This window comes from Canis aureus, chromosome 12 (genome assembly GCF_053574225.1).
Source record: "Canis aureus isolate CA01 chromosome 12, VMU_Caureus_v.1.0, whole genome shotgun sequence".
In the NCBI taxonomy this organism is placed as follows: Eukaryota; Metazoa; Chordata; class Mammalia; order Carnivora; family Canidae; genus Canis; species Canis aureus.
This window is the reverse complement of record NC_135622.1, coordinates 9479079-9491987: the sequence shown is the minus strand read 5'-3', so window position 1 is coordinate 9491987 and position 12909 is coordinate 9479079. Positions and strand designations below refer to the sequence as shown.

Sequence of the window (12909 nt, the reverse complement as noted above, 5' to 3'; positions counted from 1 at the left end):
CAAAGGCAGGCGCTAAACCGCTGCGCCACCCAGGGATCCCAGGATTATTCTTATTTGATACAAAATCTGCCTTTGAAATTATTTTGAAATAAAGAAACTAATGTTTAGAAGTTGGTGTTTGGGCCAACTGATTGGCCTTTGAAATTGGAGGCAACCACGAGATCTGCTGTATTCAAACCTGAGCTGGACAAGCTGAATAGAGGACAAAGAGAGACTACATGCATTTTCCATGGCTGAACTGCCTGAAGCTCAACAGAATGACACTTTGCAGAAATTCACACTTTAAAAAATTATTCACAGATTTTTGAGGACTAGGACTCATGCGAAAACTTAAGTATAATATAAAAAAATTCCGTTACACATAAAAGTTAGTTTTCATTTTGCAAACTCTAGTGTTAACTTTCAGGACAAAATCACTTCTTTAAAATAACTTTTCTTTCTAAGAGCATTAAAGAACATTTAAGAAAAAAAAAGGAAAAACCAAATTTTTTTGAGTTCCTAACTTTTCCTATGATAGGTAAAATTGTAACATATGTACAAGTTTTAATCTGGCTTCTTTAGCGTTTTTGAGATAAATATTTCCACATGCAACTATACTACTGAAGGAGAGGCAGGGTGGTACTATGTGAAAGCCTGGGCTCTGTTATCAGCAGGCCTGAGTTTAGGTCTAGGACCTAACAGTATGTTATCCTTGACTGCAAGCCAGGGTTTTCCTTATTTCAAAAATAATATACTTCTAGAATTATTGTGAGGACTAAATGATATAATTTGGCACAAGGCAAGGCACAATAAAAGTTGTTACAACTTTTTCAGAGCCAATGTGAAAGTCACCTGCACCACTGTGGAGATAAAAATTTGTCTCCGTGTGTGGCAGAAACTAAAACACTTGCTGTCAAAGACTCTAATGAGCACCAAGACCAAACACAAATAACTAAATTAAGATACACTTATTTATCTCAATGCCTGCCCTTGTAATGATTTGTTAATTCCTAACACCTAGATCAATCAACATCTATTTTTCCTAATCCTGCTTATACTACTAGAAAAAAAAAAACAATTAGTAATTATCCTGTCTTCTGCCAAGACAAATTCATGTTTTCGACTAGGCCCTCCATCAACCCTATTAGGAAACTGTTTTAATAATTCTTGGGTGACTCTCTATACTATACCACATAGCACCTGTGGTAAACATCCTCCAAGATATCCTTCAATGATACCTGCTTCCTGATATCTATGCCCCTGTATAGCTGCCTCCTATTATGAATAGGGCTGACCCATGTAACCAACAGGATACTGCAGAAATGACAGTATACGCCTTCCAAGGATGAGTCATAAAAGATATTGTGCTCTTTCTTGAAGTGCTTGCTCTGGAGGAATTAGCTTGCATGATGCGGGACACTCAAGCAACCCATGAAAAGGCCCCCGTGGGAAGAACTTGAGGGTTCCTGCCAACAACCAGTATCAATGCCCAGGCAGGTGAAGGAATCACCCTGGATCTTCCAGACTTAATTGGGCTTCAAATGACTTCAGCCCAGCTGACATCCTGATTGCAACCTCATGAGAAACCCTCATGAGCCAGAACCACAAAACTAAGCTGCTACTGAATTCATGATCCATACAAATTGCCAGTAATAAATGCTTATTTGCCTACTATATTCGTTCCTTTATTCAAGTATTGCTAGTTATGGAGACTCTAATGGAACAGACAGACTCACAAATGCATAATCACAAATGATAATCATAATAATACATAGTATCTGTGAGAAGTATTCTGTAAAGAACAAGGTGGAAGGCTAATTTAGATTTGGAGAAGCAGAGAATGTCTTTTCCAGAAAGTGATGGTTGAGATCAAAAGTAGAAGGGTTTTACAGAGGTAAGGGCACATCTAGGTGCCACACTTTAAAGCCTGCCAAATTGCCTTCTTTTACGCATTTTACTGCCAGCTCTCCTCTAAAAAAAATGTCATAACTCTCCCTTTACAATATCTGACCTCTCCTTCCCCTTGGTCCTCCTATTCTCAAAAAAATTTCCTACCCCATTTCTTCTTCAGACACCCACAAAACTCCTTGTTCCACCATTCATTCACCTTTATAGGCACAATCTGTTTTGCAGTTCTATTTCCTTTTCTCCCATTCATTCAACCTACTCCAGTTTTGCTTCCGTCTCTGATAACGATGCTAAAACTGCTTTTTCAAGGTCTAACAAGGACTAAACAAATGTCAAATCCAGAAACTTTTAGTTGCATTAATTATTGATCCTTCTTTCAAATTCTATTACCTTCTTTGATGGTACACTACTGGTGATTCTCCTATATCTTTAATCACATCTTGTCCATATATATAATTTGTTGGACCTTCTTCCCAGATCTTAAAAGTCACTGTGACCCATTAGATATTGGGTACTAAATGAGTAATAAATACAGTTCAGAGCTCTCATAGTTTAATGGCATTATAGAAAGTGTCATGGCATTTGACAAAGGGAAAATTCCTTTTAAGTTCCATCTCTGAGCAGAAATTGATTTTTCTCACCAGAGAGAGATTTAAATCTTCCCTTTTCTCCAACACAGCAAAGCCAAGCTAGGCAGGAAAATCTGATCCCTGATGTTTAAGGTATAGTGGTTCTTTTTTTTTTTTTTTTTTTTTTTTGGTATAATGGTTCTTAACATTCTTAGGGCCACTGACTCCTTTGAGAATCATATGAAAGGTCAAGACCTTTTTATCATCCAAAATGTGAGTACATGATGAGCCCACACAAGCACGGAGTTGCAAATAAATTTGAGAAGGTTCCCAGACTCAGAATGAGAACCTCAGTGATAGGAAGAACACAGAGTGCTCAGGTGAGGGAGGGGGAAAGGGTAGAGTAATCTATAGCTAAAGCCAGAATTTTGGTTAACAGTAAAGAGGAGCAAGACTTTCCACTATCAGTTGATCAGTTCTGTACTTTGAACAGCTTTATAAGCAAACACTAAATCCTAGTATTAAAGGCTCCTGAGGCAAGACATCTATATGTCCAGAATCAAAAAATTCTACATGAGACAAACATAAGATTTCAGAAGGGATCATACCTATTTCCTCAGCCATACTATATTAAGGGTTACCTTTAGTATCTTCATGAATGAGGACCTAAATACAAAGAGAACACTTTCTATATCGTTTATAATTCAAATGCATTATGAGTATAAACCATTCTCATTACCCTGCGGCTCGTCTTTTTTCTCAATATTGTCAACGTTTAGGTTAAGTGCCTTTTTTTTTTTTTTAAACAAATCTTCCAATCTTTTAGTGTAAGAAGTCCTCTAAATAATGCTTTATATGAATAACTGGATTGGCTAGAGAGGTTTTTATTGTTTAGGACTAAGTGGAATCAGGCAAAATACCCTGGATCATGTCTCGGCATAACCTGGCTTTTGTCTGGATAAAAAGAAAATGGTATCATTTAAAAGAGAAAAACAGGAACTTTAAATCTGTTTGCTTGTTCTTCAAAATGCTTACATTGATTAGACAGACCTTGATAAAAGTATGAAGAGAGCTGTCCATGCTTTTGACCATTAATTACCAGCTCTCTTTCACTGTGTTTGCATTAATTACAGGCTTGCATTTTTTATGCCTTGTATTCCAATATTTAAAACTTCAGGGCACATTAGATATTTGTGTATAATACCTTCATCCCAACATCAAATCTACTATAATATTTAAAAATCATTCTACGCAAAAGGAAATAACTTTTTTTTTTTTTTAAGTTACTTAGGTTGGAGAAACAAACTGAAGCCGTTAGATAGGCCACCAATAAATACAGTATAACAAAAATATTTCTAAGTGGTGTCAATGGCCTATGTCAAATTTAACATGGTCATTCAAAAATATCCAAAGCACAGGCTCCAATGGTGAGTCCATAGTACCATCTTCATATTTAAAAAAGTTTACTATGTCTTAATTATAAGTACTAATATATTGAACTATTTGAAACTTAAATTAGAAATTAGGGTTATACTCTTTAATACTGTATGAATTGGGAATTTTATGATGCATATCTTACTTAGCACAAAGTGGCTCTTACACCAACTCTTATTAAAATTATCTTTTCAATTTGTGATTGCTCCTTCCCATAATATTTCATGACATTTAAAAAAAAATCCAAGTAAAATCATGACTCGTTCAAACGTAAAAATGAATTAAACATTCAAGTCAAAAGAGAAGCCTGCAGGTGATACATAAGAGGAATCCCAAAATTGAACACATTAATAGATAAGGAATATTAAAATGAATGTACAGGAAGGTAACTTCCACTGAATCTCTAAGAGGACAGAATCTGCATGTCTGTAGACAAAAATCACTTAGTATTGACATTAGTCATCTATAGTCTGCAGAGTCGTAAAATAATTTTCTTGGAATGGCTTTCTAGATAGAATCTAGATTATGCAGTTTTCTACTGAAGCGCACATTTCCCCCCCCCCCCCTTTAATGATATAATGCACATCCCCTACGGGAGATAGTAACCGTACACACCCACCTAAATACTCCCTTCCCCGTGAAACTTACTGAAATAATAGTCTGTTGCCACAATATCCTCCCTTCTCATTCATCCAACCCACAGTAATCCTGTTTCAAGACACCTACATCTATCTAGTCTCATCACCTCCATTCGCTACTACTGCAATTTTCTTGAATGTGAAAGAATGGCTGGGGCTGCACATGTCTTACGATTGCAAAACACGTCTGAAAACAATCAGATGATTCTAGGTTGGCTGCAGATATCCTGTTCAACAGGCGAAGGCAGGGGCTTACTTCTTTCGTACTGCTTGCTCTACGCTAGCTTTAATTTTCCACAACTACAGACGTCGAAACTCGAGTTTGAACACTGCTGTACAGCCCAAGAAGAGAAGCCCGACCAGAGCTGCAGGAGGGAAAAAGCTCGGGTGTACCTGGTGACAAGAGCACCTCGACCTCAATTACCAAGCAAGGAGGAGTCGGCCGCGGGCAGTTCCCCCTCAAGTGGCCAGGGAGCGGAAACACAAAGCCAGACCAATGGCACTCCAGGGACTGCAGGGATGCAGGCGACTCAGCATCCTGGGCTTAGCCCCTACTCGGACCTGACTCGAGCCGCCCTCGGGCTGTGGAACCTCGGGTCCCCGTGCACTGCAACACACACTCGACCCTGGGGCTGGAGCCGGCAGCAGTCCCTGCCGCCCTGCCCCACCTGCAGCCTGGAGCCTGCCTCCCAGCGGCCGCGGCGCCACGGTCCCCGCCGCCCAGATCTGCCTACCCTGTGCCGTCTTGCCGACAGGTCCTCCCCGACAGCGCCGCGGGCCAGAGGAGCCCGATTAGCCGCCGGGGACGAAGAGGCGGGCTCATCCTTCCAGAGGGCGCACAGCACCAACCCTCTCCACCCGCACCCCCAGCCCGGGCCGAGTCCGAGCACCTCCCGCCGCGCCCCCCGCCCCGCCCCGCCCCTCCCCGCCCCGCCTTCCCTCCCGGCCCCGGTCCCGCCTCTCACAGCACCCCGGCGGTCCCATCCGGGCGGCAGCCGGGCCGCTTAAGCTCCTCGTAGAAAGCGGCCGAGCGGCATCCCCGGGCACCCTTGGCCAGGAGCGCGGCGGCCTGGCGCGTCAAAGTCCCGGGAGGCAGAAGCGAGCAGCGAGCTGCAGGAGCACGGAGCCGCCAAACGCCGGCTTCCGCTACCGGCCGGCCGTCACCGACCCGACTCCGGCCTTACGTCATTTCCTCCTCGGAGGCCCAAAGGATGCCGGGCGGAAGCGGGTCCAGAGCGGAGCCGGAAGGGGTGGGGCCTGTGGGCGGGGCCAGGCGGCCGGGAGCCTCGTGCAGGCGGAGGTGAGTGCTGCGTGCGCCCGGCGGTCGGTGGCGCCTGCTCGCCGCTCGCGATTGCTCGCTCCTGGTAGAGGCCTCGGCGGCGCCAGCAGCAGATGAGACGCGGGCGTTTGCGGCGGGCTGCTAGGGTGTGAAGGGGACCCCGAGCGACTGCGAACCTACGGTCGCCGGGCTCGGCCCCCGCCGTCCCGAGGATGCTGAGGCCGCGCGATCCGTGCCCGGAGCCCTCCTCACTGTGTCCTGACTGAAGGCTCGGGGTAGGGCCGTCGGACAGGTCTGTAACTGCCCCCGGCGTCAGGGCATCGTAGAAGCGAGTTGTCTGGGGGGGCTCCGTAGGCAGGAAGTTGGGATGGTAGGCCGCGGAGGAAGGCTAGGTTGTGACCCCTGGCCCCTCGCCGGGGAGATGAAATTTCACGTGCACGTGAAATACAGAAGACCGGAGCCGAGGTGTTCGAGGACTTCGAGGCGTTCAAATATCCAGGCCACGGAAAAGCCTGCGAGAATGGTTTGGCCTCGGAGGAAGTGGGCCTCAGAGGGTAACACCGACTTAATAAAATAGGTCGACCTGACAGTGCACGTTGTTGTAGGTGAGAGCAACAGTAGGACGAAAGCAAGGTGGCGGGGCAAGGAAGGAGACCAGCTAACCCCCCCCCACAGGAGCCCAGGGGAGCAGAAAGCAGTGGAAAGAGAAAAAAGAATCCTACTTCAGAAAACCCATGAGTTAGACGGAAGTTTCTGACAAAAGAGGGGACAGAGGCAAAGCGCAGTTTAGCTTAGTGGTTAAAAAGAAGAGGTTTTGGGATTTGACTGGATTGGAACCTGGCTTTGGCGCTTAAAACTAGGTCCATGGGGATCCCCGGGTGGCGCAGCGGTTTGGCGCCTGCCTTTGGCCCAGGGCGCGATCCTGGAGACCCAGGATCGAATCCCACGTCGGGCTCCCGGTGCATGGAGCCTGCTTCTCCCTCTGCCTGTGTCTCTGCCCCTCTCTCTCTCTCTTTCTCTCTGTGTGTGACTATCATAAATTTAAAAAAAAAAAAAAAAAAAAACTAGGTCCATGACTTTGGGCTAGCTACTTCACATATCTTTGCATAGCTTCCTTGTCTGTAACATGAGGGGTAAGAATAGCACCTACTTTGTAAGGTTATTGTGAAGGATTTTTATATTTACAATATTCTTTTAAAAAATATTTTAGAGAGAACATGGGCGTGACGGGGGGGAGCTCCGCTCAGGTGATTCGGATGCGTACTAGAGTTTGAGAACCACTGTGCAAGAATATGTATATCCCTCATGAGGTTAGGGATTTTATTTTACTCAACACCGTACCTTGTGTTTAAAACAGTGCTTGCCTAGTAAGGACAGTAGGATTACAGTAATTGTTCACTGTAAGTATTCTCAGACTCAATCTGGCAATCTCAGTGTAAAACTTTGATGGCGGTTGAATGAACAGAAGTGAATTGTTTAGCTGCTTTGGGGCCATATGTTAGTTATTTGTGAGGTGGGCACAACAAGGTGACCAATTTAAAACTCAAGGAGTGGGGGCACCTGGGTGGTTCAGTGGTTAGAGCATCCGCCTTAGCCCCAGGTGGTAATCCTGGGGTCCTGGATTCAAGTCCTGCATTGGGTTCCCTGCAGGGAGCCTGCTTCGCCCTCTGCCTGTGTCTCTGCCTGTCTCTCTCTCATGAATAAATAATAACATCTTAAAAAAAAAAAAAAAAAACTCAAGGAGTGAAGGCTTATGTGTTGAGTCAACAGCAAATAAAGAATGTAGATGTCCCGAGTATTTATGTCAATGATTTATCCAGAATAAATAAAGGTTAAGAAGCCACACATTACAGGCTTTACTTGCATGATTAAATAGTTGGTGTTTGCTAGCCTCGCAGAAACAAGGCTCCCAGTGAACTGACTTTTCTTTGTGTGTGTGCACAGCTGCCTCACCTGTGGTATCAGACATGGGGCTCACAAAGCAGTACCTACGCTACGTTGCCAGTGCAGTCTTTGGCCTTATTGGCAGCCAAAAAGGTAATATTGTCTTTGTGACACTTCGTGGTGAAAAAGGACGCTATGTGGCAGTACCAGCCTGTGAACATGTTTTCATCTGGGACTTAAGGAAAGGAGAGAAGGTAAGCCAGATATTAAAGGTTGTAACTAATATGTAGGTATTTGAGAAATAGAGAGGCAGAACTGGAGCTGGTCTGATTTATCATGCCCAGATTTTTTAAAATGTGTCCCCCTGAAAGAAAGCTTTCCTCTTTGGATCTAAGTAGCCAAGTATCAGGTTCTGTTGTGTTCTTCTGCACTAAATTCTGAAAACCATGACCAAATAGGAGCTTACCTCCTAGGTATCTATTTGTAGAATTTATGGGTAATTGTTTGTGATCATTATTCCTGAAGTGTTTGTTTTTTTCTATCAGTTCTTTATGTTTCAAGTTCTTCTATTTGGCCCTCACAACCAGTTATAAAATATTAGGCATTGAAAAAGAGTGATACTCAGCTATGATGACTGAACCTTTTTTTTTTTTTCCTTTCTTTTTTACTTCCACAGAGAAGGCCCAAGTTTATTAAAGTAGGCTTTGATACTTTGTGTCACTGAGTTTCCTAAGCCTACCCTTCTGCCACACCAGATAACAGGCATTTTGATCTTGCCCATTCACTCTGGGACTCCCAAGAGGTTAATACTCTGATACTTGATCCTTGTTGATACTTGTTTGATACTTCTTTTCAACAAAGTAGGCTACATGGTTTTATCCCCCAGATATATCTGGGGGATATTTATCTGGGGGATAAAACCATGCAGGACCCTTGTGTCATACAGGTTGGATTCTTTTAAGATGAGGCTCAATTAAAGCAAGGATGTGTTTATAACCCTTTATGGAAAATCATTTGGTGTTAACTTAGGATAAGGACCTGATACTTCATCACTTGGGAAATTCTTGTACAAATTATGCTAATGTAGAGCTTTGGAGAAAGTAATTTTACCCTTTCTTAAATGTTTCATTGCCCTGTACAAATAATAATTCCTATATGAGAGAACTTGAGATGAACTGCAGAATTTCATTATTATTAATAGTAGTAAGAATGATTTGAGATTATTGATACTCTTAATTTTACTGACATGCTAACTACCTGTACATTGTTTATAATTGTGATTTCAGATCCTCATCCTTCAGGGGCTTAAACAAGAAGTCACTTGCTTGTGTCCCTCCCCAGATGGACTGCACTTAGCTGTTGGTTATGAGGATGGGTCTATCCGAATCTTCAGTCTCCTGAGTGGGGAAGGAAATGTGACCTTCAATGGACACAAAGCAGCCATCACTTCCCTGAAGTATGATCAGCTAGGAGGCAGGCTGGCATCTGGGTCCAAGGTGAGACCTTGAATCAGGTGCCCAGATTTTAAACTAGTAAGGGAGTATAAGGCATGTGTTGGAGCAGGTTGTTCATAAAAGTGTTAGGTGAAACAATCGGTCTTTTGTGTACAAAACAGTGTAGATGGTGGAAATGGAGGGAGGAGGATGAGAATCAATTGGGAGGTTCATTTTGTTTCCTGTCACATTCTCTGATAAAAGCCTATTAAGTATAGGAACAAGATGAGGATGCTCCTGATAACTATTGTATAACATCATTGTAGAAGTGCTACTCAAAGTAGTACACAAAGGAAAAAAAAAAACAGATGGGATAAGGAGAGACAAAAGTCATTCTTTACTGTTAAAATTGGTAGCTTTCCTATGTCTCAGAGTCATCAGTTAAACAACTATAAAAGATTCCATTTACAATAGTAAATTGTATTAGGTAACAGAAAAATATTAGGAAACTATACTGAAGAATATAACAGAAAACCTGAACAGAGATACAAACCATGTTCTTGAATGGGAAGACAAAGATTCTAGTGTTTTCTACTTAATTTGTATAGTTACAGCAATTTAAATAAATGTCTCAGAAAGGTTTTGTTGTTGTTAAAGAATATGACCAAATTCTTTAAAAGTATGTATGGAAAACAAATGAATCAAAAAAACCAGAAGTTTGGGAAAGAAGAATAATAAAAGAGGACTGCATTTTGTTTTTTCAGAGATTTCTTTCAATATTAAGATGCATTATGAAGTCATAATTTAAAATGTGTTGAACTGGGGGCGCCTGGGTGTCTCCGTTAAGCGTCTGCCTTCGGCTCAGATTATGATCCCAGGGTCCTGGGACTGAAGCCTGCCATCAGGCTCCTTGCTCAATAGGGAGTCCGCTTTGCCCTTTCCCTCTGCCTTTCCCCACTGCTTGCTGGCTCACTCTCTCTCAAATAAATAATGTAAAAAAAAAAAAAAAAAGGTGTTAAACTAATCCACTATCAATATAAACTAGGTAGATTATTGCAACCAAATGGGAATCCCAGACACAAATCCGCTTTCATATTAGTGTATTTTATTTTTATTTATTCATTTATTTGACAGAGAGAGAGAGAGAGAGAGAGAGAATGAGCAGGAGGGTAGAGGCAGAGGGAGAAACAGGCTCTCCACTGAGCAGGGAGCCTGATTTGGGGCTCTCTCCCAGGACCCTGAGCCAAAGTCAGCTGCTTAACCGACTGAGCCACTCGGACACCCCTAAGTAGTGTATTTTAAAAATGACATTTCTGGTGTATATAAAAATGATGAATTACTTATAAAGCAATACTGAGACAGTTGGCTAAGTATGCAGGGGGATAATCTAAGTTAAAGCTTTATGCCACCTACCAAAATGAGTCACAGATTAAAGACTTTTGTATTGAAGATATTTTAAGCAAACTAGAAGACATGTTAGTATATATTTATCTGATACCATGGTAGAAAAAGACTTGAAGCATATCAGCAAACAAAGAAATTGTAAAGGAAAAGATTGATAGATTTAATGTTTACATTTGAAACATTTGTAGATTTAAAAGAAATAGGAAAGTTGTTAAGATTAAGTCCTAAGAGAAAGGCACATGATGTAATGAGCACGGGTTTTATATAAGATGGATGGATGAATCACTGAATTCTACCTCAAACTAATGATACATTATCTGTTAATTAATTGAATTTAAATTAAAAACAAACAAGAAAAAAGAAGAGTAAGTCCTAGAAAGAGTTTTCACATTGAGGGTTTTTTTTTCCTTTTGTCTTTTTTCTTTTTATTTTGTGTGAGAAGATAGATCATGCTGTATGTACTCATTACTTATACAGCCATGTATGTCAATTGTTTCCCAATGAAACTGGAAAAAAGTTAAAGAATATTGAAAAAGAGGAAGTATTTAATATTTTCAATATAAAAAGGATTAATATCATTCATCTCTTAATAAGTTACAAACAAAGATCCAAAGGAAGACGAAAGACATGACTTAGCATTTCAAGAGAGGTACAAGTGGCCAGTAATCACCACAGAGTATGGGTGGAATTTCTCATCAGTATTCAGAAATGTAAATCCAATAAATACTGAGACAGCATTTGTAACTTTTGAAGTTGGCAGCGGTTTTTGAGAAACTAATAATATCCAGAGCTGAGGAGATGGGAAAACTGGCCTTGTCATTCATATCCTTGGTGGATCTATAGAGTGAAACTGATCGCCTTGTCATGATGAATTGCAAACTTTAAAAACAGAAATACCTTTTAACCTAAGAATTTCCCTTTATAGTATTCTGATCCGAGGTTTTCTACAAAGATTCATGTACAAGAATGTTCATTTCCACATATTTATAATAGCAGAAAATGGGAAACTATCTAAATGGCTAAAGTAGGAAAATGTTTAAATGGATTATGGTATATCTGTAGGATTGATTATTATGTGATCATTGAAAATGAGAATAGTCTGGAAGGATATGGAAAAATAGAAGTATTTTAAAATAATGGAAAAAAGGTCGTTATAAAAGGATATGAATAGCATGATCCCATGCTATTTCTGAAAATAATCTAGATGTTGGCTTGTAGTAGTATAAAACAACATTATCTATGGTGGTTAGATCTGTATGGTAGAATTAAACGTATGTTTTCTAAATTTTCTACAAGGACGATATATCAACTTAGTAATAAAAATATTACATCCTATTGTTTGTCAAGGCCTGATGTGGTAAAGAAAATTCTTTGTATTATCTGAATCCTTTAGGACACAGATACTATCGTGTGGGATGTGATCAATGAAAGTGGCCTCTACCGTCTTAAGGGGCATAAGGACGCCGTCACACAAGCATTGTTTCTAAGAGAAAAGAATCTGCTACTTACTAGGTATATAACAGTTTCATTTCCAATTCTTTACTTTGTAAATGCATTGCAGAGGGTTTCAATAATAGAATTTGCCTTGATCCTTCCTCATTCATCCAGACTACCCTCAAGCACATGTTCTAGCTTCTTCCTCTTCGGCCTTCTGCTTTCCTCTCTGCTTCCCTCTTCTCCCCAGTAGTATCCTAGAAGCTATCCAGAGTTATTTCTAGCATTTTTTAATTCCTTTTCTGGTTCATCATTATTATCCTCTGGTATTAGCTTTTCCATGTTTCTTAAACTTTAACATGCCTTTTATAGAATGAGCGATCTGCTTTCTGGATCCCTACAAAGTCAGGAAAGCAGAACAGAATGTGGAGGCGTGGGCAGAGGTGAATACCAAGTATTTGATTTGCCTGCCTTTTGAGAACAGATGTTCTTATACGTAGGCCTTCTGAACATCTATTAGGGTGAACCATTTGAAATTTCCATTTATGTAGTCAAACATAATAGGTCAAATATCAGCAATTTCATATGGTTCAACCTAATATAATAATTATCCAACCTAAGGAATGGCCACCCAGGAAGGTTTGTGATCCTAAGGTTTGCCAGCACTAACTAGAAGAACTATAGTAATGACTCAGAAGCAGCAACAGGGTTGAATTGGGCAGGTCTGCTTAATATGCATTTCTTTGATTTTGTTTTGTTTTCAATAAATCCAGTACAGAACTGTAAATGTGTTTTCTCTCACGATTTCTTAATATTTTCTTTAACTTACTTTGTTGTGAGAATATTACATACAAAATATGTGTTAATGAACTGTTCATGTTACTGGTATGGCTTCTGGTCAATAGTAGTCTGGGAATAGTTAGGTTTTGAATGAGTCAGCAGTATAT

The 12909-nt window shown here is 41.0% G+C and overlaps 2 protein-coding genes across 12 annotated transcripts in view; one reads left to right on the top strand and one right to left on the bottom strand.

Moving 5' to 3' along the window:
- Positions 1-5723, bottom strand: part of GDAP2 (ganglioside induced differentiation associated protein 2) — a 146766-nt gene extending 141043 nt beyond the window's left edge. For 8 of the 10 annotated variants that reach the window (XR_013348930.1, XR_013348931.1, XR_013348933.1 and 5 more), the window contains exon 1: positions 5494-5722. The gene's annotated coding sequence lies outside the window, so the exon portion shown is untranslated. Of the gene's footprint in view, positions 1-5262; positions 5417-5493 lie in introns of those variants that run through there. The other 2 variants (XM_077842678.1, XM_077842677.1) reach the window with 2 other exon arrangements.
- Position 5724: 1 nt separating this feature from the next.
- The window catches only part of WDR3 (WD repeat domain 3), a 29229-nt gene continuing 22044 nt past the window's right edge, over positions 5725-12909 (top strand). The window contains exons 1-4 of one of the 2 annotated variants that reach the window (XM_077842675.1): positions 5725-5828; positions 7752-7945; positions 8978-9187; positions 11922-12040. In XM_077842675.1, coding sequence (XP_077698801.1) covers positions 7775-7945; positions 8978-9187; positions 11922-12040 — 500 coding nt within the window. In that variant the 5' untranslated portion in view covers positions 5725-5828; positions 7752-7774. The other variant, XM_077842674.1, reaches the window with a different exon arrangement.